The sequence below is a fragment of the Protopterus annectens genome, chromosome 4.part0 (assembly GCF_019279795.1).
Source record: "Protopterus annectens isolate FY-2018-M chromosome 4.part0, PAN1.0, whole genome shotgun sequence".
NCBI classification, from domain to species: Eukaryota; Metazoa; Chordata; order Ceratodontiformes; family Protopteridae; genus Protopterus; species Protopterus annectens.
The window spans coordinates 940,661,029-940,688,961 of NC_056733.1; the positions used below are offsets into that span (position 1 = coordinate 940,661,029).

The window sequence follows — 27,933 nt, forward strand, 5'->3', positions numbered from 1 at the left end:
CCTCCTTCTATCCTTGACACACTGTTATTGCTTTCCATGTCTTCATTGCTGAAATCCATATTAATTTCTCGAAAAATGATTTATGAGAGGATGTTATAATATGTTGGGCCTCCGCTGACAGGTTGTAAATCCTAGCTACTGTTGGAAATGGAACAGCCAAGCTGTTAGTTTGAGGGAATAAAGAGAAGGATGAAGAGCCCCCGATGAATGTGTCAGCAGATCTGGAACTGGGTCCAGGGTTCTTCCAAAAGATGAGGCTGAAGGAAGGGAAATCAAATTTGCCAAGGCCAGTAAGGGGCTATTACGATTATGGTCCTTCCCAGAAACGTTGCTTTCTGTAATACTTTGGGTATCAGAGGGAAGAGGGGAAAGGCATAAAGGAGACCCTAACTGATTGCAGAGATGTAAGGTTGTGTCCCTCGCCTGAATGAGTTGATGCTTGGTGGTGGCAGTTGAGGAGCCAGTCGTCTAGATATGGAAAGACCTGGAATCCCAAACGTCTCAGGTGAGCCGTGACTACTGCCATACATTTAAACACTCTTGGGGCTGTAGTGAGACCAAAGGTCAGAGCGCGAAATTGATAATGGCTGGCTCACAGCCGGAAGCGTAGATGATCCCTGGATGGCCTGCTCATCTTTATGTGGTAGTACATCTACACAGCACATTCAATTGTCTTTCCCCAGAAAGGGGAGTATTGACCATCCAGAACTTAGTCTTTTTAGTGACTTGTTTAGTCTGCCGAGGTCCAGAATAGGTCTCCAGTCCTCTGTTTTCTTTGGAACTAAAAAGAACCTTGAGTAAGTTCCAGATCCTCTCTGGTCTGCTGGGACTAGCTGGATAACTTTTCCACAGCAACCTTTGGACCTCTAAGGCTGCTTGTTCCCTGTGACTGGGTGGAACGACTGGGATTTTTTTCACTTAAGGGGGAGGAGTGGCAAAGGGAATTGAGTATCCTCTGGATATTATGCTTTGTACCCAGCTGCTTTTTGTTATATTTAGCCAGGTGTCCAGACTGCCTTCCAGAGATGAACATTCGGGCCTCCTTTCAGGAGTGCTGATAGGGCTTGCCAAAGAACTAATCTCTGTCATCCTGGTTCTGTGGAGCCCCTCTGCCACGTGGGCGACGTCTTCCATTATTACCACCTCCTCTAGAGGGGGTATCACCACGAGTGTCCTGGAAAGATCCTTGAGATTTACGGAACCATATCTTTCCACCCCCCTTCCCTTTGGGGGTAAGGTCTATTCGGGTAGAAAAATGCACTCCGATGACAGACAAGGTCTTTCCATCTTTTTCACTCATGGTAAGTGTTTCCTTTAGCTTTTGTCCGAAAAGGGACGAACCATCAGAGGGGTTGTTAATGAAAGAAGACTTAAAGGTTTCTGCAAAGGAACATAAGCGCATCCAGGAATGTCTCCTGAGAGCAATTCCTGCACCCTCTGCTCTGTTCATACCATCAACTGCACAGGATAACAGACGCATGGACGAGTTCACAATCGAATTAAAAGTGGAGAGCTGGGAAGTTACCTTGTCCGAAACCTCTACAGCTACTGAACCCTGCAGGGTGTCTCCCAGCTCCTTCAGGAGATCCCTTTGTAATCTAGTTCATAGGTTCATAGGTTCATACTAGGCTATCTGCCCGAGGGCATTTACAAGCCTAGCCCATAGTTTTGTGACTTACGCCACCCCTTTAGTATGGGGAACTATACCCATTATTTTGCTGTGCCTCTGTTGAGCAGTGACACTGAGGTAATCCCTGGGGTGCCTCTGTTGAGCAGTGACACTGAGGTAATCCCTGGGGTATATCTGCGATCTCCCATCCATTGGTCAAGATTTCTCTTGAACAAGGCCAGCGAGGGAGTGAAATGTGTGAGATAGTTCAGCGATCTAAGGACAAAGGCCGCTGAACTAAGCATATGATTCCAGTAGCTATCCATGAACCTGGACTGTCTATTAGGGGGATGAACAGATGACGTCTCTGATAATTCCTTCTTAGTGGCCGCCACCACCATAGCATCAACAGGCACTCTTTTAGTGAGATAGCTCTATCTTGGGGGCAAGTTATAAATTTATTAGGCCTACTGGGTACAGGCTCCGTGGTGTCTGGGGACTCCCATGCCCTTCGAGTGAGTAATTCAAACAACTCATCGAAGGGTGGAGACACCCAAGAGGTGGAGGGTTGAAACCCAAAAGCCTTCAGGAGGACTGACTCATCATCAGTAGGGTTAAGGGATTTCCAGTCACCCCTCTGTTTAAGAATTTCTAAGATATCTACAAAGGAGATATCCACTGAGGGGGACCGTGGGGACTCCTCCTGACTCATCCAAATCAGTATCCGAAGTGACGGACTCCTGCAGGTGTACAGATGCTTCCGCTTGGAAAGTCTTCTCTTCACACCTCTTCAGTGGGAGCTTCTGGAGAGGTCTCAGAAGAACATGACTCACCCAATGGGGTTTCCTGAGGCTCAAGGATCTCTACGCTTTAATGTAGCGTGTGATGTAGAGGTAGACACTGGTGCTTTCAGGGAGAGAGCTGCCGGGACTGATGGAGTGGTTGACAGTGTGGACCAAGCCCTCCTTATAGCCTCAAAGGCCCCTCGGTCCCGACAAGAGGAATCCACCGGATGAGAGGATTCGATGGAAACTGTCTGCGCTGGTACGGAGGGCTCTGAGCCACAGGTCAGGGCTGAACTCACTCGAGCCAAAGTCCCAAGAGGTAAAGTCGGCACCGACAAGTTGGTTCTACTATCCTCCCCGGACCTGACCAGCAAGTGACTGCTCAGAGGTCCTTCTGTCGGCACTAAAGACAGCAGGGCAGTCGGGGCTGATAAGCCTAGAATAGGTTGGTCCCGAAGGTTCCATGATCATCAGTTCTGCGCTCTCTGGTTCTGAAACTTCCATGCAGAATGGAGGAGGAACAGATGATATTGGGGAAACTAAAGTCAGCTCCAGAAGATGTTGGGGAAACTAAAGTCAAATCCGTAGCCCCTGGGGTCAGTGCTGATAAAATTTTGCCAGTGCCGGTATCTGTAAAAGCTTCTTCACCACGTGGTCCACATCCAAATCAGACAGTCTACTTAAGGCCCGTGAAGAATGTGACAAAGCCACCAATTGTAAAATGGGAGATTTTAATGTATGAGATACCCGCTCCAAGGTCGGGGACCGGCTCCTAACCACGATGACAGTCGGTTCCGTAGGCTGTAGAGCCGATGTCAAAGCTTTACTGGATGCTGATTTTGTAGTCGATGGACTTTCGTTTGTTTTGCTCACATTTTGGGCATTTTTTTTTAATCCAGACTTGGATTTTTTCTTTTCCTGATGAGACATAGTATCAAAGATAAATACACTCAAGAAATATAGAACTGTTGAAAAAGGACAGCAAGTATATTCAGAAGTAGAAAAATACTAACACTAATACTTCACAAGCAACTATTGCCCTGTAAATAAAAGGGCTCTATCTCTAAATATCAACACTGAAGCAACTACTAAAGCCTTGTAAAAAAAAAAAAAAAAAAAAAAAAATTCTCTAAGAAAATTTATCAGTATAAATTTAATCTAAGGTTAAACTATCTGCCCTGTAAAAAAGAAGGGCTCTAATTTAACAGATACACACACACACACACACACACACACACACACACACACACGCACACACACACGCACACACACACACACACACACACACACACACACACACACACACACACACACACACACACACACACACACACACACACAAAATATAAATGCTAGAGATAGAGAGGAGAAAGGCCTAATAACATGGCCACTAATATCTACTAATTTAACTATAGAAGTAACTAGCTGTTAATATCTATGCTTAAAACTAACTACCTAAATAACTAACAGGCTAAACTATTATAAGCACTTATTTAGGAGAAAAATATAGAATTAAAGAAAGTTATTCACTGGCCAGAGCTGGTGAACGTCCCATCAAGTTGCAGCGGCAAACGAGATCTGGGGAAGACCAGGAGGCATCATGGGATAGGGAGTTGGCCTCGATTTGGTTGAAGACCTCGAGCTTTTGCAGTTGGCTGAGTCTGTGCCGAGTATCGGCTTCGAACCCATCAGTAAGAATGAATGGAGAGATAGAACAACTTCACATCTAGTCTTGGCTCCTTTAGGTCCCTGAGTAATGACCTCTGGGTCTGCAGCACGATTTCTGTACTCTGTAGTACCTGTCAGGTTTACTGGGAGCAGGAGGGAGGGAGTCAGACGCTAAGCTGGATTCATGGAAATCATCATCCACCACTTCTAAAATAAGGGGGGATGGCCAGGGGTCTGTGCTGGGGCAGGTCCAGAAACTCTCCAGTCTTTTCTTAGACTGTGGGAAGTTCTGAGATTCCCAGTGAAAATGTTCCCTGAGGGAGTGAAGGGTTTCCCCAAAGGAAAGGTCCTCTGGAGGAGAGGCAGAAGGGATGGATTCCTCTGCATCTGAATCCTCATAAGCAGTCAGGGGATGCTGTTGCTCTTCAAATGCTGAATAGTCAGATTCCTCAGAATCCTGTTCTGTCAATTTCTGGAGAAGGGTGCCTTTTCCTTTTAGAAGTTGTGGCCTGACTACCCCGGATAAGGGAGTTGAGATCCTCATCATTTTAAGCATTTGTGCTTGGTGTGGTGCAGCAGTAGCAAGATGGTGGCCAGAAGCAGATTTCCTAGCAGTTGCCTGGCTTCTAGGCCTGAGAGAATCCGTCAGTCTGAGAGAAACGGTAGTCGGATGAGAATACTTCGTTTTTTGTCTAGATTCGGTAGAGCGAAAGGCCTCCTTGGAAGCCGGTGCCTGCGTTGCGGCTCCAGACCCAACCAAGGCAGAGACAGCCAAAGGCTGGGAAGATGAAGATTTCTGCAGCATTCTGGACTCCAAAAGGGTCTTGGTAGAGGCCTGTGTCAATATCAAATCAGGCATCAGATGCTGCGAAAGCACCTCATTGAATTCCGAAGAACTGATGACCTGCTTAGCGGTAGTGTCGTCGGAAAGCTTAGCCTTGTGTGGTTAGTCTCTATCTTTGTCTCTTGTGTTTTTTCGGAATGTCCACAGATTGCTGGCTGACAGACGCCATAATAGTTCAAACAATTCCTGCACGAACGGCATGCGCACAGCCAAACACCAAAATCAATCCAAAAAGAAAAAGCCAGCACCTGACTCCTGTAGCATTGGCAATACTGATTTATTCCATAATAAAGTAGCAAAAATAATCACAGTACACCAACATGGTTGTATCGGTTTCGGCCAAAGCCTTCTTCAGCAACCAAACATGATGCCATATCAGAATGTGAAGACGGAACACGAAAATAACTGTCTACAAAAAGAGCTCTACGGTGAATAGTTCTAACATTAAAGAGGGCATAGAACCAACAATGGGGACGTCGTAGTCTGGGCCTAAACAAGTGACACAGTAAGAATGGAAGTATTGGTGTGGGATCTGCTTTCCACAGGCGAGACAATTGTTAACTTTTTTGGACATTGGGGATCCTTTTTTCTTGCACTAACTGAACAGGGTACTTTGCTTTAGACGTTTTCAGCTGAAATTCAACTTCTGGTAGCGGCCAACCGGCATTCGTGTGAACTGCTTCTGCTACGGGCTCCATGGCAAGAAAGACTGATGTAATGAAATCGGCCTTGCTTTACAGCACTGACGGATGTGACGTCAGACTACAGGTGACTGCAGCCGATGCAAAAAAACATTGACTCTGGTATTCGGGTCAGCCGAGGGCTATCACAGCAGGGATAACCCACAGGTAATGACTGCAACAGTGAAACACAAAGAACATCATCCCCTTCCAAGAGATTGAAAAGGCATCTGTTGCCCTCGCTAGGGTAATAAGGGGGTGGGAAGCCTGGTGCAAAACAGTGGTAGTTGTCTGTTCAGAGGGAAGGCAGACATATCTATTTGTGATGTACCCCACTTGTGGAAAATGTCCAGGAACACATCCCTGTGAAGCATCCATTCATGGGATTGTGACATGGACCTGCTCATGGTGTCTGCCTGAGTGTTCTGTGCTGAAGGGTTATAAACTGCCTGTAGGGAGACTCCTCGCTGGGCTGCCTGTTCCCAGGCTTGGAGTGCAAGTCTGCATATAGCAAGTAGTATTTTATCTCTATTCCCCCCCCCCATTTGTTCACATACCATTGAACTGTAGTGCTGTCTGGGAACATTTTCAGGGGTCCTAGTTTTAGGATATGTAGAAAGGCTCTCTAGGCGAATAAGATTGCTCTCATTTCCCTGATGTTGACGTGATCCTGCCTGAAGGTGTCTGACCACATACCCTGCACTCTCAGGCTGCCTAAAGCAGCTCCCCAGCCCAGATCTGTATCTGTGTACATCTCCTGAACTGGAGGAAGGGGTTGTAAGGGACTCCTGGGTTGATTGTGATTTGCTCCAACCACCAGAGGATCTCCTTCCTCAGGCAGGAAAGGAAGGGAATGTTGAAGTCCAAGGGGTGTGAAAGTTGGGTCCATAGTGACCTCCGGTACCACTGCAATTTTCTCAAGTGGAGTCTTGCCAATGGCAGCATTGGGATACTGGAAGCCATACGACCCATTAACCTGAGGTACTGTCTGTCTGTCATAGCAGTGGCATGGAGGACATGTATTGCTTTCTGTTTTCCACCTTTTGGGGTGGAAGGAATGCTCTCATGGCATCTGTCCTTAGTCTACACCCCAGGAAAACTTGGTCCTGGGAGGGATTCAGGTTGGACTTGGGGTAACTGATGCTGAATCTCAGTGCCCAGTATCTGTAGGACTGAGATAACTCTGCAATTGGTGGTGAAGGGATGTGGAACATTCTGCCTACACCAGGAAGGTCATCCAGGTATGGAAATATTTGTATCCCTTGGACCCTGCAATAAGCCATACCTGGAGCCAGACAATTGGTGAATACCCTTGAAGCTGCAGAAAGTCCAAAGGGCAAGGCAGAGAACTGAAAATGTGAGCAGTGCACAGAAAAACATGAGAATTTCCTGTAGTTGGACCTTACAGGGATGTGTAGGTAGGTATGCTTTAAGTTCAAGATAGCTAGAAATCCCGGAGGCATTACCAAGGGGGAAAAGGGTCTGTAGAGTAAGCAGATGGAAGATGGGTACTTATAAGAAAAGGCTGAGGTGGGGGAGAGATCCAGGATATGTCTCCATGGTCCATCCTTCCTTGGTACTAGGAAGAGCCTGGAGTAAAAGCCCTTTCCCCGTTCTGTCATGGAAATGGGTTGTACAGTTCCTTGAGAAAGGAGGGAGTCGATGACTGGCTGAAACAGGGGAAGCTGTTCTTTGGGAGGCTGTGGGATGCCTCTCCAAGAAGGAGAGATGATACAGGTTATGAAACAACCCTTTTCTATAATTCATAAGATCCACTTGTCTGTTGTAATGCTTCGCCAAGCTGGGAGAAAGAGAGAGAGCCTTAGGGATACGGGAATGGAGTTTGGGGGTGTGGACAGTGAAGGCAGGTAGTCACAAACTGTGGTTTCTGGCCAGAAGTCTGAGCAGGCTTGGAAGGAGTCTGATGCTTCCTGGTGCTCTTTCTGCTCCTGGAATGGGGGGGTTGAGCAGAGTGTTTTCTAATGAACTGGGATTTGGTGGGGCAGTTTCTATGAAATTTGGGGATGGGAAGACAAACAAGTATTTGAGGTCCTGGAGTTCCTTCCCCTTTTGTTGAAGGGTCTTGAATATCTCAGCCACTTTAGCCCCAAAAATTGCAGAGTTATCTAGAGGAGCGAACAGGAGTTTGGCCCTAATATCATCTGGTAAGGGCTGTAGTCTTAACCATGAGTATCTTCTAAGGACTGAGACAGAAGCTGCAGATCTGGCAGAGGCTTCTACAGCATCATAGCTGCATCTAATTGAATGTCTTGTGACTTTTTGAAGACTATGAGATGAGGTTAGATATTTGAGCTTTAGCAACAGAGTCAGGGAGGTCAGCCATACGTTTAGTGACCTCAGCCAAAAGGGGCCAGGGTGTACTTGGACATGTGTGTCCAGTAATTTACTGCCCTAAAGGCCAAAGTAGCAGACGTGTAAACTTTTTTTACCAATGTGCTCCATTGTCTTACTGTCTTTGTCTATGGGAAGGACAAAAGTAGAGGGAAGCAATCTGGATGGTTTACCTACAGAGAGCGAGACAGTGCCAAGGTCTGCAGCAGGGCATTTAAGCAGGAATTTAGCCCCTTCAGGGACTTTACAGAATCCATCACTCCTTCAAGGGGCAGGTGGTTGGGAATCTGGATTCACAGAGGCTGCACTGAAAGTATCCAAGAAGGCTGATAAAACTTAATTTTTGAGATAGTCTCTCCAAAGGTGAGGTCCTCTCCTGGGGAGTCTGTCTCAGCAAAGTCTTCCTCTGGGGAAGCATACCCAAGAGGGGAAGGCATCTGGAACACACAGGAAAGGGAATCCTCAGAAGAGGTGTCTGAGGAATCCTCAGCTTCAGGTTGGATAGTGTCATCAACCTGAGGCCTGGGACTAAGGAGAGGAGGGGGAGCCGGTGACGAAGTACACATAGCAGGCCTTAGGGCTATAAGAGCATTAAATAGGCTTTGGGAAAAGGCCTGCCATTCCAGTTGACTTTCTACAGAAGGGGAAGCAATTTTAGTCTTTTGCTTCTTTTTGAGGGAAGGCCTAGAGGACGTAGGATCTAAGGCGGGCCTAAATTCGGTTTGTTAGGAAGTGGAGGAAGGGCCCGTCTGGATGACCATAAGAAGCCTAGGTTCTCCCTCATCATAGGCAGCCGACATCTGCATGACCTCCACAGATGTTCTTTCCGCTTCAAGTTCTGTGGCCTCCCGAACAGTATCCGCTATACCTGTTTCAGCAGATTCCAAACATTCCTCCAGGCTAACTTTGGCCACAGAAGGGACGTTGGGAGAGGGAGGTGCAGCAACAGATTCAAGCCTGGAAACGTTGGCCGCCTTTTTAGGTGGCTCTACGGTTTGACCAGATGGGGCCTGCCAAATGTTTAAGATGCTGACTTTCTAGGTAAATATTAAGGGTGTGTAGACTGTGGAGTGTCTTGGGTACGAAGGCCTAACAGATCGCGCAGGTTTGATGGTCGTGTATAGGCCCCAAGCAGAAAGGCAGATCTCGTGGGCGTCCTTATAGGGGATTGGACATCCGCACCTGCGCTTTCCTTTCCTGGATGACATGAATTTAAACAGACATGCAGTGACCCAAGAGAAACAGAAAAAATGGCCCTAACGGGGTACTTGCCTTTTATTCTAAGATCTGATGGCAGGGACAGCAGGAAGAGCTGATGTGAGATTGACTGCAGAGATGTTCGGAGGAAAGGTACATGCAGACGTCACTTTTATGGCCTACGCTCCCTGTCCGGACTTTTGGGAAGCTAGCAAAGGATAACCCAAGGGTTTGGAATCCTGCAACATAAGAATAGAAGGACATCATACTGCTAACTGACTTTTATCCATTAGGATTAAATTTATGGAAATTTTGTAATCAATACTTTAAAGCAACAAGGAAGGAATAATACTTGTGTACTTAATTATCATTATAACATTTGTGGCAATAATGCTTTCAAATGGACATCACCTAAATGGTGAGGTTTATCATATGTTATTGTAGTGCCAGCTCTCAAACATACGTGTAACTTACCTAAACTTGTAATATGAAATCAGAGTGATGAAATCAGAGTGAAAAGTGAAATATATTCCCTTTAGTATAATGAATCCCTTCTGAGCCGTTGACACTACTGGAATACTAGCTAGCATGGAAAATACAGGGCTAGCAGACTTGGATTAAGGTGACAAGGTACTAGGAGGACCTTTTCAACTGTTGGAATACACTAGCATGGACATTACACGCCTAGCAGACTTGGATCTGGGTGACAGGGTACTAGCAAGAGCTTTTCAAGAGGAAGGAAAAGTTGTTGGGAAATCAGTAAGGTTTCTAAACTGCTTAAGACTAACAAATACAATGCACAATAAGCCCATAAGTGTCAGTGGCGCCACAGGTAACAATTGCCTATGGTGCAGAAGACTAAGGGTTCTATTCCTATACCAGGTAGCTGGATTACTAACACTGCAGTGCAGCATAAGGTAAGTGTTGCACGCCTGCACATATTGTCCTCTGGATGAGTTGTAAAACAGAGGATCTATCTCCTTGAGTTTGTGGTAGCTCAGGTGGATGTAAATGATCTCAAGGCACCTATGGAAAAAGGGTAGGGATCCTTTATTAGTACAACATACAAACATTAATTTACACACTTACAAGATGTACACATTTGCAGGCACATGCATACACATGTCCACATTGTTATTGCTTGCAATATAAAATCTATTTCCAAATTAAACAATTTTAAATAGTTCATTCCTAATAACCCATTTCATAAAACAAATCTACCCTCACATTCTTTCTTTTTGTCCTTATAATACCCACACATAATCATATCCATATCTGTGTTACGTCATTAATATTCTCAAAACATTTTCTTCACACTTTTTCCAGAGATCCACCATTTAATCACGCTCTACTGTCTCTTCCTCCCACTCTTCCTCCCCACAAAATAAACACACTTTTCAAAATCTCCCCTTTACTCATAACTTATTAGTCTCCACAGAAATGCTGACACTCTTGGTATACCACTTTTTCCTTACTTTAATGGGTTTAAATACCTCCTCTGGTAGACGTTCCGGTGGATTTAAATAATATTCTTTCATCACATTATGCCACATCCTTCTATCATTCTACGTATCATCAATTTTTATTTTCCATGTTAGTACTTTTTCTTGATAATCTTTAATTTCATTTATTTATAATGTTTTTCCTCATCTCCCAGAACGTTTTGTACTTATATTTCAGCATTCTCACTACTCACTTCCCATTCTCACTACTCACTTCCCATTCTCACTACTCATTTCCCATTCTCACTACTCATTTCCCATTTTCACTACTCATTTCCCATTCTCACTACTAATTTCCCATTCTCTTCCTCTACCCACTTTAATACTCAATTTCTTCTTCACCTCGTTCATCCTCTCCCACAGTCTGTTGTCCTTCTTCGTGTACATCTCCTTGCCTTAATTAAGGTTTGCTCTTGACAATCATCCAAAAGTGCCTTTGTTACACAACCTGCTTTCAGGAACACACCTTGCTTGCCCTTTTTCCCCACACTGGTTACACTGCACTTTATCAGAACCATTAATTAAAGGAGAAAAGTCCCCACAAAAACAAGTCAGTCTGGCCAGCATGTCTTAATGTCCCTCTATGACCAGACAAAAATATCTGGCAAGTGTTTCACATTTCAAAACTGCTTCCAACCTTCACCCTCAATTCCATAAGTTTCTCTCATCTCTAACTTTCACAGTATCAGCTTTACCCAGACCCTGCAGGCATTTTTTATCATCTTCTAGTTCATCAGTTCTAAACTGCAAAGTAACATTTTTTTAACATTTAATTTAATACCGAAAAAAACTGTTCCATGGATAAATACCCTCCTTTTCATCGCAAAGTTCCAGACATGTCATTATCAGTCCATCAGCTTCAAATGTTAAGTCACAAAAAGGTCTGTGTACCAATACATATAAAAGACCGATTTTGTTTAAACTTTAAACCCCAGAACAGTTACCAAATTGTCCCACACGACATGTACTAGTGTTTTCAGTCTTACTCTCACAGTTGGTCTTTCCTTTCTTACAAGTAGCATAACTTTAAACCCCAGAACAGTTACCAAATTGTCCCACACATGACCTGTACTAGTGTTGTTTTCAGTCTTGCTCTCACAGTTGGTCTTTCCTTTCTTACAAGTAGCATAACTTTAAACCCCAGAACAGTTACCAAATTGTCCCACACATGACCTGTACTAGTGTTTTCAGTCTTACTCTCACAGTTGGTCTTTCCTTTCTTACAAGTAGCATAACTTTAAACCCCAGAACAGTTACCAAATTGTCCCACACATGACCTGTACTAGTGTTGTTTTCAGTCTTGCTCTCACAGTTGGTCTTTCCTTTCTTACAAGTAGCATTACTTTAAACCCCAGAACAGTTACCAAATTGTCCCACACAACATGTACTAGTGTTGTTTTCAGTCTTACTCTCACAGTTGGTCTTTCCTTTCTTACAAGTAGCATTACTTTAAACCCCAGAACAGTTACCAAATTGTCCCACACGACATGTACTAGTGTTGTTTTCAGTCTTACTCTCACAGTTGGTCTTTCCTTTCTTACAAGTAGCATTACTTTAAACCCCAGAACAGTTACCAAATTGTCCCACACGACATGTACTAGTGTTGTTTTCAGTCTTACTCTCACAGTTGGTCTTTCCATTCTTACAAGTAGCATAACTTTAAACCCCAGAACAGTTACCAAATTGTCCCACACGACATGTACTAGTGTTGTTTTCAGTCTTACTCTCACAGTTGGTCTTTCCTTTCTTACAAGTAGCATTACTTTAAACCCCAGAACAGTTACCAAATTGTCCCACACGACATGTACTAGTGTTGTTTTCAGTCTTACTCTCACAGTTGGTCTTTCCATTCTTACAAGTAGCATAACTTTAAACCCCAGAACAGTTACCAAATTGTCCCAAACATGACCTGTACTAGTGTTGTTTTCAGTCTTACTCTCACAGTTGGTCTTTCCTTTCTTACAAGTAGCATTACTTTAAACCCCAGAACAGTTACCAAATTGTCCCACACGACATGTACTAGTGTTGTTTTCAGTCTTACTCTCACAGTTGGTCTTTTCTTTCTTACAAGTAGCATAACTTTAAACCCCAGAACAGTTACCAAATTGTGCCACACATGACCTGTACTAGTGTTGTTTTCAGTCTTACTCTCACAGTTGGTCTTTCCTTTTTTACAAGTAGCATTACTTAAGTTTGTTGCTGCTCTCCTTTTTACCTGCTGTCACTACTGCATATGCTTTAGTTACTGCATTATCTGCTGCCACAAAAGCAAACTGCTCAAATTTGTTGCAGTTTTTCTCTTACTTCCTGCCACTGATGTATACATTTTAACTGTTGCATTCTCTGCTGCAACAACACCCTGGTTCCTTTTTCAGATTACAATCCTCAGCACTTCCAAAAATGTTATCTGCCATCTAACCCAAGTAAAGTACAGTTGTGTACACTTACCATAAATGTAGATGTTCAAGTGTATTTACTGTTGCAGTCATTACATTTGGGTAATCTGCTGGCAGGTTGCCCTCTGTCGGCCTGATTTACAAAGTATTGGGTCCTGCATCGGTTGCTGTCCCTTCTTCCATGACGTCAGGTTGTCAGGGGTATAAAACATGCAGCAGACGCCATTACATCAGTTTTTCTTGCCTCAGATGTCAGGTGCCCCCCAAATGGGGAACAAAAAAAAAAAAAAAAAATATATATATATATATATAAAATTGAAAACACAAAAAATATACCTCCAAACAAAAGCAAATACACCAAAAAGGCTTTTAAGAGTAGTAAAAGAAATTAGAGGCATAGTAAGAGAAAAAACAGGGCGGTGGAGGGAGGGTAACCAGGACTGCAACAGTGAATACATTCGAACATCCACATTTATGGTAAGTAAACACAACTGTACTATGTTCTTCATGTTTCACTGTTGCAGTCATTACATTTGGGTAGATTCCCAAAGCTATGGTTGGGCTGATGGATTTATACAGCATTAGAACCGGCTACAAGGCCCTGCAAAACAGCAGTGGCAAAGCCAGCTCTGGATTTAGAGAAAACTGGTAAATGATAATGTTTGGTGATAGTATGAACTGAACTCCAGGTAGCAGCCTCTAGAATATCCCTGGTAGGAACATCTCTGAGAAAGGCTGTTGAAGTAGATGCAGCCCTGGTGGAATGGTATCTGATCCCCTGGGGGATATGTTTTCCATGGTGCTTACAGCAGAAATGAATACAATGGCTTATCCATTTGGAAATGGTTTGCTTTGCAATAGCCTTTCCCTCTGCCTCTGCAGCAAATACTACCAGCAGTTCAGATTTTCTTCGAGATTTAGTCCTGTCCACGTAAAATTGAAGTTGTCTGTGTACATCCAATGAATGCAGAATCCGCTCTCCCTTGTTCTGTGGATTGGGAAAGAAAGTTGGTAAATGAATGGTCTGATTAAGAGCCACACTGGATACCACCTTGGGCATGAAGGATGGGTTTGTCCTGAGCGACACCCTGTCCGCATGAAAAATGATGAAAGGCTCCACTGCCATAAGAGCCTGTAATTTGGAAATCCTTCAAGCCGAAGTGATTGCTAAAAGGAAGGCTGTTTTCCAGGAGAGAAATTTTAAGTCTGCAGCAGCAGCTGGCTTGAAAGGAGGGAGAGTGAATTTCTCCAATATAAAGTTAAGGTCCCAGGTAGGGGTTGGAGCTCTCCTGGGTGGTCTCAAGTTTTTGGCCCCTCTGAGATGCTGCTTTAGCAGAGGATGAGAGAAGAGGGGAGGTTCTGTGCTATGAGCTGAAATGGCTGAGGCATGGATTTTTATGGAAGAAAAAGACAGGCCCTTGTGAAGCATCTCAGTTAAGTAGTGCAAAATCTGAGGTAAGTTGGGCACTGCTGTGCTTATCCCTTAAGATTGATTCCAGGCACAGAATCTTTTCCATTTGTCAGCATAAGATTATCTAGCAGTAGGTCTTCTCGCTTCCAAAATGACATCCATCACAGGTTTGCTGAGGGATGCTAAGGGGGAATTTAAGTGATTAGCCAAGCTGCAAGATTCAAAGTCTGGAGCTGAGGGTGCAGAATTTGGTTGTTCTGCTGAGACAGTAAGGAAGGTGTCCGAGGCAGGTGCCATGGAGAGATGTGAGACAGACTGCGTAGGAGTGGGTATCAGTGTTGGCGAGGCCAGTCTGGAGCAAGCAATCATTTTTTGTTTTGTCCTGTTTGACTTTTAGCAGAACATTGGAGAGCAGAGGCAGAGGGGGAAAGGCATAGAGTGATAGGTTTTCCCAGCTGAAAGACAGAGCATCCACTTTCCAGGATTTTTTAAGGAGTTCCTGTGCAAAATTTGTCCAACTGGTAGTTCTGGGGTGAGGCAAAAAGATCTATGTCTGGGCTCCCCCATTTGCGTGTCAACATGTTGAAAATCCGTGGTTCCAGTTTCCATTCGTGTGGGTCCATGAGATTTCTGCTTAGTTCGTCTGCCAAAATATTCAGCGGTCCTTGCAGGAATTGAGCTTGTAGTTGTACTTGACAGCTCAAGGCCGTGTTCCACAATGCTATGGCTAGTCTGCAGAGGGGAGTGGGAATGTGTACCCCCCCCCTGCTTATGTACCACATACTGTGGTGCTGTCCGTCTTTACCATTAGTTGTCCTGGATGAAGGTAGTCCTTGAAGGCTGTCGGTGCATTCTGTACAGCTAGCATTTATTTTTGATTGATATGAAGGTGCATTTGATTTGGGCTACATTTGCCCTGAATGTACTTCCCTGCCAGATGAGCCCCCATGCATAGTCTGATGCGTCTGTAGTTAGGGTTTGGGCGGCAGGAGGTGGTGTGAATGGCAGTTCCTTGTTTTGGTGGCAGGGCTCTGCCCACCATAGGAACTCTAGTTGCAGACAAGGAATGATAGGAATCATTGTTTCTAGGCTGTGACAATGTTAACTCCATAAATTCTTTAAGTACCATTGAAGTTTCCTCATATGCAGTCTTGCATATGGAATTAGAAGAATGCAGGAGGCCATGAACCCCAAGGCTTGCAGTATTTGTCTTGCAGACAGCAGGGTTTTTGTGGCCACCTGTTTGAAGTAAGTCACCAAATGAAGTTGCTTTTCTGGTGTAAGGAAAGCCACCTGGGCAGTTGTATTCAAGCTTGCACCCAGAAATGTAATTTTTTGAGAGGGTACCAGTTGTGATTTCTTTTCGTTTATAGTGTACCCTAGACAAGTTAGAACCCTTTTCTACAAACGCCAGATGTTTTAGAAGAATGGCATTGTTTTCTGCCTGAATTAGACAATCGTCCAGGTATGAATATATCTGAAAATTTCTTTGCCTGCAAAATGCAATTACTGGGGCCAGGCACTTTGTAAAGACCCTGGGCACAGTAGATAAGCCAAAGGGCAGTGCAGAGAACTGATAATGTAAGTAGCCTGCTTTGAAGCAGAGGTATCTTCTGCAAAATTCTCTGATTGGGATATGCAGGCAGGTAAGCCTCCTTTAGGTCTAGAGTTGCCAACCAAGCATCTTTGCCTAGCATAGGAAGTAACTGCTGAAGAGTCAACATCTTGAATTTTGGAATGTTCAGAAAGGTGTTTAGAGTAGACAGGTCCAGAATTGGACGCCATGAATTGTCTTTTCTGGGTACCAAAAGAAAAGAAAAGTCTGGAATAGAAACCTTGTCCCTTTTCCTCTTCTGGTACTAGTTGAATAGCCCCCATGTTTAAAAGGGAAAGTACTTGTTTCTGGGCCTCTGCCCACTGATTTGGGGGCAGGTCTAGCCATCCATTTGGAGTTGGCAACGTGTGGAAATAAAATCTGTATTCCTGGGATACTATATTTAAAACCCATTTGTCCTTGGTTATAAGTTGCCAGTTTTTTGCATGAAGAGCCAGTTTTCCCCCCAAAGGGGCTGCTGAAAGATAAGTGCTTGGTAATTCTAGCAGAAAGTCATTGAGACTGCTTACCATAGGGAGGTGTCTTGTTTCTAGATTTTGAAGAGGAGGCACCCCATTGCTTAGTTCTGAAAGTCCCTTGGGACTGAAACCTGGTTCCTTTGGAATATCTGGGTTTGACGTGAGTGGCTCTGGAAGGAACTGTAAAGGACCAGTTCTTAGTAGGCCAGTGCCTACTAAATCGTGGAGGTTGCACTTTTAAGAAATCTTTCACAGTTTGCATAGATTTAGCTTTATCTTCCATCTTTTTTAGAACTTCTTCAGCCTTATTACCGAAGAGACGGTCCTGTTGTAAAGGAGCATCCAACAACTTTGCTTTAACATGATCAGGCAGAGATTGCTCTTTTAGCCAAGCATGCCTTCTAAGCATAGACCCAGTTACAGCAGCCCTGCAAGAGGCCTCCAAAGAATCAAAACCACATTGCAAAGAATGTTTTCCAACTTGTTCAGCTGAATGCAATAAATCCTGTAAATCTTTATTTTCCACACAGTCAGAAATAAACATAATTTTCTGTTTAAGCAGTCCCATGATATGCTGCTGATATTTTAGCATATGGAATTGACAGTTTAAAGCCCTGATTGCCAAGGTTGCAGAAGTATAGACCTTCTTACCCCATCTACCCAGCGCCCTGGAATCTCTATCAGAAGGGGCAGGATTTTTAGCAGTAGAAGCCTTAATACCCTTGGGGCACTGAGAAATAGTTTCAGGATATGCAACAGGATTTTTGAAAAGGAATTTGTGGGAGTCAGGAACCCTGTAGTATCTTGTCTGGCTTACAAGGAGCCTGAGGCAGGGAATCTGGAACCATACTAGATTCTGAAAACACATCAACAATGTCTAGAACAGGAGGTATAGCCAAAGGCCTATGCGGAGGAAGAAGAAGAACATCCCTAAGCCTCTTTTTAGATTCAGAAAAATCCTGACTTTCCCAGTGGAAATGTTCCCTTACGGTATGTAAAGTTTCTCCCAAAAGAAAAATCCCCAGAGAAGCAAAAGGAATGGAATCCTCTGCATCAGAGTCCTCATAAGTAGGTATAGACAAATCCTGTTCATTACAAGAGTCGGAAGAAATAGAATCCTGTTCAGAAGATTCAGTCAATTTCAGCCCTAGGGCTCTTTGAAGTGGGGGGGGGGGGGGCTACCCCTGATTAGAGTAATTAAATCTTCAGCCATTTTGATTATTTGATTTTTAGGCATAGAGGCCTGCACATGTGGTCTGGGTGTCGTTTTTTTAGACACAGATCGAGATTTTGGCCTTAATATTGAAGATGGTGTCGGGGCGGCCACGGTGGTGCAATGGTTAGCGTTGCCGCCTCACAGCAAGAGGTTCTCCAGTTCGATCCTCGGCTGGGGTGCCTTCTGTGCGGAGTCTGCATGTCCTCCCTGTGGTCGCGTGGGTTTCCTCAGAGTGCTCTGGTTTCCTCCCACATCCCAAAGACATGCTGTAGGTGGTTTGGACACTCTAAATTGGCCTTAGGTGTGAGTGTGTATGTGTGCCTTCTGTGGAAGGTTGGGCGCCGGGCTGGCAACTCGACACCATAAAAACTCCACTGCCAATCATGAGCGGACAGATGATCCGCTGTGGCGACCCCTAACTGGGAAAAGCCGAAAGAAGAAGAAGAGGAAGATTGAAGACTGTGTCGGTTTAATATACAAATCTGTAGGCCTGAATACACCCTCAGAAGCCGGTGCTTGCACAGCGGCTCTGGACCCATCCAAGGTAGAGACATCTGTGGGTTCTATATTTGAAGCATCTCGTGGCATACCGGACTCCGAATGGGTCTCAGTAGAGGCCTGCGAATCAGAAGTAGTGAGCATCAGGGGCTGCGAAAGCGCCTCACTGAGTACCAGCGAACTGGCGACTGGCTTAGGAGAAGTGTCGTCGGCAGTTTTGAACCTCAACGGCCTGTCTCTGTCTTTTTCTTTGTGTTTTTTAGGTATTCCGGTAGTTGGATTGCTAACAGACGTCATTTCTGGATAATTCAATTGTGATCCAAAATATTTAGAAGCAAAAATGTACCGACGACGGATAGTGCGCTGATTAATTAAAGCACAGAACCCGCAATGAGGTACGTCGTGGTCAGGGCCTAGGCAAGGAATACAGTTCAAATGGAAATCCTTATGAGGTATTTGCTTCCCACAAGTAATACAATTATTAACTTTTACTGACATCGGTAAGGAGCAAGAAAAAGTTTCCCCAATGGGGTACTTAGCTTTTTAGTTGAAGACTTCGGTTCTGAAACTCGAAAACGAAAATTTCAGGAGTCTGCCGACCGGCACTTGTGAACTGCTTCTGCTTTGGGCACCGCGCGGCAAGAAAGACTGATGTAATGGCATCGGTTGCATGTTTTATACCCCTGATGACCTGACGTCACGGAAAAAGGGACAGCAACCGACGCAGGACCCGAGACTTTGCAAATTAGGCTGACTGAGGGCAACCTGCCAGCAGATTACCCAAATGTAATGACTGCAACAGTGAAACATGAAGAACATCAGCAGAACTGTCACCTGGATCATCCTGCTTGGTTTTTAACAGATCTGCAAGTCCTCCTGACACCAGCCATGTTACCTGCAAAACTTAATTAGACTCGCCTCCTTCTCCATGGAGACAGCTAAATGCTGTTCATTTGTAACATCTATCAAACAAGAATTATTGTTTACAACCTGAAGCTCCGTATTAAACCAAGTTTTCTCCAAATTCTCACTTTCCACCCCCAAACTCACCATAGCTTTCTCTCCTCGGTCATGCTGCTACATCCCTTAGGCCTCTTCCTTACTGCTGTAGGAGCTCTCCAGCACCACCTAACAGCTCCAAAGAAAAAGGGGGAGTTACCTGATGCCCTAGCTAAATTTCTCTTAGTAATAAACACCACCTCAGTCACCTCTAAAAATAGCCTACTAGCCTAGTGGGACTAACCAAGTCACCAATGGATAATAAAATAGATAAATAAGCGATATAACAACTGAAATGACTTTTATGAGGATGACTGCCCTCCACAACCAACACGGTATTCGATTGCTTACTTGCTTAACTGGGGGCGGGGGGTCATGCACAATTCTGGTTAATGAATGCCATAACTTTTATCTGATGAGTCAGGTTAACCAATGTTATCGCGAGACCACAGCACGGGTAACATACAGATTATTCAGAATCTTGGTCTAACTGTCTGATTGACATGGAAAGTTCTCATCGTTTTTATTTTACTGCTGCCTCGTTTTTAAGATATTACCGACTTGTAAATGTAAAAAATCTAAAGAAGTGCATGAGACCACTATTAAAGAAATAATTGGAATGGGAATTTATCAGGATGAGATCACTATTAAAGAAATAATTGGAATGGGAATTTATCAGGATGAGATCACTATTAAAGAAATAATTGGAATGGGAATTTATCAGCATGAGATCACTATTAAAGAAATAACTAGAATGGGAATTTATCAGCATGAGATCACTATTAAAGAAATAATTGGAATGGGAATTTATCAGCATGAGATCACTATTAAAGAAATAATTGGAATGGGAATTTATCAGCATGAGATCACTATTAAAGAAATAATTGGAATGGGAATTTATCAGCATGAGATCACTATTAAAGAAATAATTGGAATGGGAATTTATCATAAAGAGATCACTATTAAAGAAATAATTGGAATGGGAATTTATCAGCATGAGATCACTATTAAAGAAATAATTGGAATGGGAATTTATCAGCATGAGATCACTATTAAAGAAATAATTGGAATGGGAATTTATCAGCATGAGATCACTATTAAGGAAATAATTGGAATGGGAATTTATCAGCATGAGATCACTATTAAAGAAATAATTGGAATGGGAATTTATCAGCATGAGATCACTATTAAAGAAATAATTGGAATGGGAATTTATCAGCATGAGATCACTATTAAAGAAATAATTGGAATGGGAATTTATCATAAAGAGATCACTATTAAAGAAATAATTGGAATGGGAATTTATCAGCATGAGATCACTATTAAAGAAATAATTGGAATGGGAATTTATCAGCATGAGATCACTATTAAAGAAATAATTGGAATGGGAATTTATCAGCATGAGATCACTATTAAAGAAATAATTGGAATGGGAATTTATCAGCATGAGATCACTATTAAAGAAATAATTGGAATGGGAATTTATCAGCATGAGATCACTATTAAAGAAATAATTGGAATGGGAATTTATCAGCATGAGATCACTATTAAAGAAATAATTGGAATGGGAATTTATCAGCATGAGATCACTATTAAAGAAATAATTGGAATGGGAATTTATCAGCATGAGATCACTATTAAAGAAATAACTAGAATGGGAATTTATTAGATGACCATAAATCATGGAGGGGGGGTTGAAAGACTTTATATGACTAATATAGTTCCCCAGTTTCCATTTTGCACTTTATAATTTTATATAACAAGAATATTAAGCTTAAAACATTAAAAAGAAATATTTTCTCATGAAAACAGAACTGCTTTTCTGCAATTATATGGTCAACATCACTGTGGACAAAAAGGAGAGAAGACGAGGCAAAAAAATAAAAATCACGACAAGAAACTTTATCAAAGATGGCATGAGTGGCACATTACTTTTAAACTTTTACTTATGTCTATCTAGAAAGAAAAGTGGCCATCTTAACACTCGAGATGAAGAAAAGGATACATAAAAAGTACATTACTATCACTTTACTTACCCAATATCGAATGTGCTCTGCTATAGGCATCAGTCACAGTTTGCTTTTATTCTTGTATAAAGTAGTTGTGAAGCTGTTTGGAATTGTATGGTTTCTGCTTGATTCGTCTCGTGTTAAATTGTAATTAACCTCTAATGTTGTCTTTTCCCTGAAGTACTGAATTACAGAAGAGCAAAAACGTAAACCGAAATGTATTGGTCAGTGTTGTCTTATATTGTCTAAAGTACAGAAAGTTGGAGTTGAACAGTGACATATCAAAGCTAGTAGCAGTTTCACAGTCAAACTGCAAAGAATAAGAAATCTAACAATAGCAGCTGCCATCAGTAAACTGTGCCGTTTTAAATGCTTTCTCCTGAACCTTGTGGCTGCTACTTGCTGGACTACTTCATGAGGTCAGGATCAGACTCTTATTTCACTATACTTCATGAGGTCAGGATCAGACTCTTATTTCACTATACTTCATGAGGTCAGGATCAGACTATTATTTCACTATACTTCATGAGGTCAGGATCAGACTCTTATTTCACTATACTTCATGAGGTCAGGATCAGACTATTATTTCACTATACTTCATGAGGTCAGGATCAGACTCTTATTTCACTATACTTCATGAGGTCAGGATCAGACTCTTATTTCACTATACTTCATGAGGTCAGGATCAGATACTTCATGAGGTCAGGATCAGATACTTCATGAGGTCAGGATCAGACTCTTATTTCACTATACGGCATGAGGTCAGGATCAGACTCTTATTTCACTATACTTCATGAGGTCAGGATCAGACTCTTATTTCACTATACGGCATGAGGTCAGGATCAGACTCTTATTTCACTATACTTCATGAGGTCAGGATCAGACTCTTATTTCACTATACGGCATGAGGTCAGGATCAGACTCTTATTTCACTATACGGCAGCACTGAATGTTTTCCTAGAGTGCACTGTTTGCTTTACTGCATTACTTTGCTTTTACTATTTCTTTTTAATTGTTTAAATTTTGCCTACATATTTGTGCCCTGGGTTGATACATTACCTCTCTCCTATACCCTTCTGCAATGTTTATAGTTATATTGGAACCTTGTTTATTTTTTCAATGTTTTTGAGTTTTCAGTTGAGAAAACACAAACATTAAGCATACACATTATATCAGACATACATATTTACCAATACATAACAGTGTTACTTACTGTAATTCTCGAAGACTGAAGCAAATTTTTAGGCAAAAAGCACAGTTCACAAACGGTGTATTGTCCTGTCACTTGTAAAACACAGATTTCTTACTTTCTTTAAGCCTATAGGGGTTACACTATCAAATTCTAAAATTGAGAATAAAGTTTTTTCAAGCTCCTTGTTACGACGGTCTTGTAGAGTAAACACCAAAGGACTGGTAATCTGATCTCTCTACTTATAATGGAACAGCAGCATTGAAAAGTACCAAGCACTCTGTGGTGAGAATTTCCAAATGCTCCCAAGTCTGTTTTAATCGAATACAAATTTTACTTACCTTTACATTCTGATTCTTACACCTACTGCTGCACAGTTACGCATATTCATTCAAAAGGTTAACACAGCAACAGAAAGCATCACTTCTTTATATGAGTGCTTCATGAAACAGACTTTTACTCACAATCAATTTTCTTGGGATGCTAGTCGGGCTTTTTTTTCAGGAAGGCTTAACTTCATATTACAACACATTACCATCTTTATACATATTTAAATGTGTTTCTTTTATATTTAACATTTAATAATTCAATTTAAGGAAATATTTTTTCTGTTATGGTATGAATATACTTGTTTTGAATGTCTACTTACATTTATTTTTAAACATCTGTGACTGTAAATGCTTACTTCATTCTTCTTTATTCATTTACATGAGTTGACCTTTGATTATTTATCTTGCCACCCTGTTGACGGACTCTGTGCCTTAAATTGACAATCACATGTGTCACTATTACATTTCTGCTGCTGTCTGGGGCTTTGTCACTTTGGTAAAGCTGTTTTAAAGGTTGTATTGCTATTAACACCAGAAAGCTGAGACAGGGTGCTCCCTAATGTTGCACTGGTGATTCAAATGTCACAGTACGAAACCTCGGTATGAAAGGGGCCCTTTTTAAAATTCTAAGATACCTTTCCCTGCCATCGTTCCCATTTCTGAATTGGTAAGTGGATATAAAAACTCACATCTCGTATTAGGTTTGCCATCTAAAGATACCGAATTTTGTTTGCAATAAAACTGGATTAATTTTGGCTCATTTACACAGTGCTGAAGTCGATGTTCTGCTGTACACGTTGATATTAACAGTGGTCCTCAATTAGAAGCTACTTTCCTTGCTGTCTTGTGATTCGTTGCCTTAGAACTTGTTTTATAGGCTGTGGGGTAAACATTTGCATTTGGTCTCCCTTATACCAGATATATCAACAGGGTCAGTAGATACGTCAGAGTAATTCTTGGCTCAAAGTCATCTAAGACACTGTCCTGTACAGTTCTGTGAGGGTATATATTGAGGCCATTGTAGTTTACTCATACCTTACTCTGGTAATGTCATGCACTGATGAGGTATGAATTACTAACATCGTACTGATGATACCCAGCACTCCACCCTTTTTCAGCATCATAGCCAACTGCAATGTTGAAATAAAACTGCCAAAAACTGGTTATGTTTAAATCCAGCTCTCAGTTCATTAAATTCAAAGGCCTGAACTCACAATCCTTCCCAGAAGTGACGCTTTGCCCTGTGTGAATAAGCTACATAACCTGGAGGTGAAGTCTGATAAAAAACTTTGTGCTTAGGATCAAGTGTCATCCGGATGAATTCTGATCTTTTTTAAATCATTTAGGGAACACCTCCAGGATTGGAAACCTATTGCCCAAAACAGACTACGGTACAGTTGTTCAAGCACTTACTTCACTGGTACTTGAGGACCGTAACCATTTTACTTGGCTTCATCAGTACTAGAGTACCATAACTCTTACTTTCATTCATTGGTACTAGAGTACTGTAAGTCTCTGTACTCTGGTCTCCTCCACTGAACTATCAGCTTCAGCTGGGCAGAATTTTGCTGCAAGGTTATTAACCGGAACCCCACATGTTCATCTCATAACTGGTCAGTTTTTCAGTTTCTGCACGGGACGCCAGTCAGATTTCATATTTTTTTTCAAGATTTCGGTTCGGACTTGAAACGTACTTCAAGGCCTGGCTATTTTTTTTTTAATCTAAAAGGACTGTTCGCCGCTCCTCTTCTGCTAGAAGGGGTTCGCCGCTCCTCTTCTGCTAGAAGGGGTTCGCCGCTCCTCTTCTGCTAGAAGGGGTTCGCTCCTCTTCTGCTAGAAGGGGTTCGCCGCTCCTCTTCTGCTAGAAGGGTTCGCCGCCTCCTCTTCTGCTAGAAGGGGTTCGCCGCTCCTCTTCTGCTAGAAGGGGTTCGCCGCTCCTCTTCTGCTAGAAGGGGTTCGCCGCTCCTCTTCTGCTAGAAGGGGTTCGCCGCTCCTCTTCTGCTAGAAGGGGTTCGCCGCTCCTCTTCTGCTGGAAGGGGTTCGCCGCTCCTCTTCTGCTAGAAGGGGTTCGCCGCTCCTCTTCTGCTAGAAGGGGTTCGCCGCTCCTCTTCTGCTAGAAGGGGTTTGCCGCTCCTCTTCTGCTAGAAGGGGTTCGCCGCTCCTCTTCTGCTATGCAACTGATTTCCCTAGAGTATGGAGGAGTCCACATGGGATGTGCGCCTTTTCAGCAGTAGTTACAGTAAGATCTGTCCAACTTAATTAATCTGACTTCACTTCTCAACTGAAAACGTAACTGTTAACTCAAGCTTTAGAAAGGTCAGAACTTTATGCTTTTATTATACATCATTATAAAAATCCAATTATCTACCCGCAGTCGTGGTGCTGCGGTAGCATTGTCATCTCACAATAAGACGCTCTCCGGTTCGATTCTCAACTAGAGCATCTTCTGCGTGGAGACATGCATGAATGGGCATACCTTTGTTGAAGGTTGTGCGTCAGGACTGGTAACTTGGCACGTAAAAATCAACTACCAATTATTAGCAGACCGGAGTTCCGCTGTGGCAACCCCCAACCGGGAAAAGCCGAAAGAGAAGATAAATATTCAATTATCTTAGTTTATCTACTGATAAAAGTCAAGCAGTTAACAGTAAATATTGGTGATCTGGAAATCCCTACACCACCACTAAAACAGCTGCGCACCACGTCACTACTTGAATAAGTCACACTTTTTGCTATGCAATCAAGAAAAATGAGGAAATAAGCCAGGTACTAAAAACAATTTCAGACCAAATGAAAAATTATTTTGAAAACACTATTTCAAATATTAATAAAACTGTAAAAATGTGAAACAAAATAACTTCCCAGGCTTATGTCAACTTATTCATGTATGTATGGCAACAATACTTTGTAACATTCTCAGAAACAGTCTAAAAACGTACACCCCTAAACCCCTTAACAGTAACACAATACTACAAATGTCAACTTAATAGAAAGGTATCTACATCTGAAACTGCTGACTGCTGTCATCAGGCACATTCAGTCACCCATACCTCTGTTTCCTCTTCAATTTTAGCTCCTTCTGCCTGCAAAAGTGCTAAAAGCATCTCGAGGGAAGCACTGCTGGACTGGTTATCTGTAGATGAAGAGAAAAATCTATGAAACTTTTACTTGTCTTTAAAATAGAGTATAGCATAACTGTACAATGCGCACAGTGAAACAAAACCCCAGCTATTGTAGGTTGATGGCACTGTGGTTCAACAGTCAGGAATAAGTATTTTTCTGCACTTATTAGGTTTTAAATATCACTAGCCTGTCCTGCCCATGGACTCCGAAGGAAGCCAACGTTTGTGGTGAGATGTCCATTGCCTAGGGAAGGCAGACAGACATGTTGATGAATGTGCTGCCCCTGCTGCTTTGGTCCCACGGACAGGCAACAGAAATGAGCAGGAAGACCCCAGCTCATCAGCACCTCCAGACACGTAATCCTACAAGGAAAAGGATGAGATGGTCAGACATTCTCACTGACTGACTGTTACCTCTGCTCTAAAAGCAATGGTGGAGATGTGTGTGTGTGTGTGTGTGTGTGTGTGGGGGGGGGGCATAGAAACAGCCAGTTACAAAGTGCTAAGGTATGGAGCCTTGACCACATTCCAGGTAACTCAACTTTAAAGTACAGTTGTGTACACTTACCATAAATGTAGATGTTAGAGTGTATGCACTGTTGTAGTCATCACATTTGGGTTATCTGCCTGCAGGTAGCCCTCAGCCAGACAGAATACCAGAGTCTTCGGATTTCTATGTCAGATGCTGTCACTTCTTCCATGACGTCAGGTCGTCAGGGGTATAAAACATGCAGCCGACGCCATTACATCAGTTTTTCTTGCCGCAGATGTCAGGTGCCCCCCACAATAGGAAGCAATTATATGGTATGGAACACCCCCAGCAAAAAGCAAATACACATGATATAATATATGCCAAACAAGAAGGAAAGGTAGAGTCAAGAGAAGTCAGGGGCTGGAGGGAAGGTAACCAGGACTGCAACAGTGAATGTACTCTAACATCTACATCTATGGTAAGTGTACACAACTGTACTATGTTCTTCATGTTTCACTGTTGCAGTCATCACATTTGGATTGATTCCCAAAGCTAATGAAGGGTGGAGGAAGTTAAAGAGCATTGGGGCTAGCAATCAGACCCTGCAAGACTGCTGTGGCATATCCAGCAATGGATTTAGAAAAGATAGGCAGGTGGTAATGCTTGGTGAAAGTATGTACAGAGCTCCAGGTAGCAGCTTCCAGGATGAACCTGGTAGGCACTTCTCTGAGAAATGTCGTAGAGGTAGATGCAGCCCTGGTGGAATGTGATCTTATCCCCTATGGGGTAGGTTTTCCATGGTGCTTGTAGCAGAAATTGATGCAACGGGCTATCCATTTGGAAATGGCTTGCTTTGAAATGGCCTTCCCCTCTGCCCGCAAAGCTAGCTAGCAGCTGGTCAGATTTTCTGAGAGGCTTAGTTCTGTCCAAATAGAATCTAAGCAGTCTGTGCACGTCCAGAGAATGTAGTATCCTTTCCCCTTCATTTTGAGGATTAGGAAAAAAAGTAGGCAAGTGAATGGACTGGTTTAGAGCCACACTAGACACCACCTTGGGCGTAAAGGATGGATTAGTCCTGAGGGAAACCCTGTCCGCATGGAAGATAATGAAGGGTTCCACTGCCATGAGGGCCTGGAGTTCAGACACTCTTCTTGCTAAAGTGATGGCTAGAAGTAAGACTGTTTTCCAAGAAAGGAATTTTAACTGTGCTGTAGCAGCTGGTTCAAAGGGGGGGGGGGGAGTGAGTTTTTCTGATACAAAGTTAAGGTCCCAGGCTGGAGTGGGAGCTCTCCTGGGGGGTCTTAAATTTTTGGCCCCTCTAAGGAATTGTTTTAGCAGGGGATGAGAGAAGAGGGGTGGCTCAGTATTATAATGTGCTGAAATGGCAGAGGCATGAATCTTAACTGAAGAGAAAGATAGGCCCCTGTGGAGCATTTCTGTTAAATAATCTAGAATACGAGGTAAGCTGGGCACCGTTGTGCCCATCCCCTGAGTCTGGCTCCAGGAACAGTATCTTTTCCACTTTTCTGAATAGGATTTTCTAGTACTAGGCCTCCTTGCCTCAAGAATAACAACCAGCACC

The 27,933-nt window shown here is 42.9% G+C and overlaps 1 protein-coding gene across 1 annotated transcript in view; it reads right to left on the reverse strand.

The window, feature by feature from the left end:
• The window catches only part of VPS37B (VPS37B subunit of ESCRT-I), a 537,718-nt gene that overhangs the window by 85,884 nt on the left and 423,901 nt on the right, over positions 1–27,933 (reverse strand). Inside the window, exon 3 of the mRNA XM_044068916.1 lies at positions 25,808–25,890. Coding sequence (XP_043924851.1) covers positions 25,808–25,890 — 83 coding nt within the window. The remainder of the gene's footprint in view (positions 1–25,807; positions 25,891–27,933) is intronic.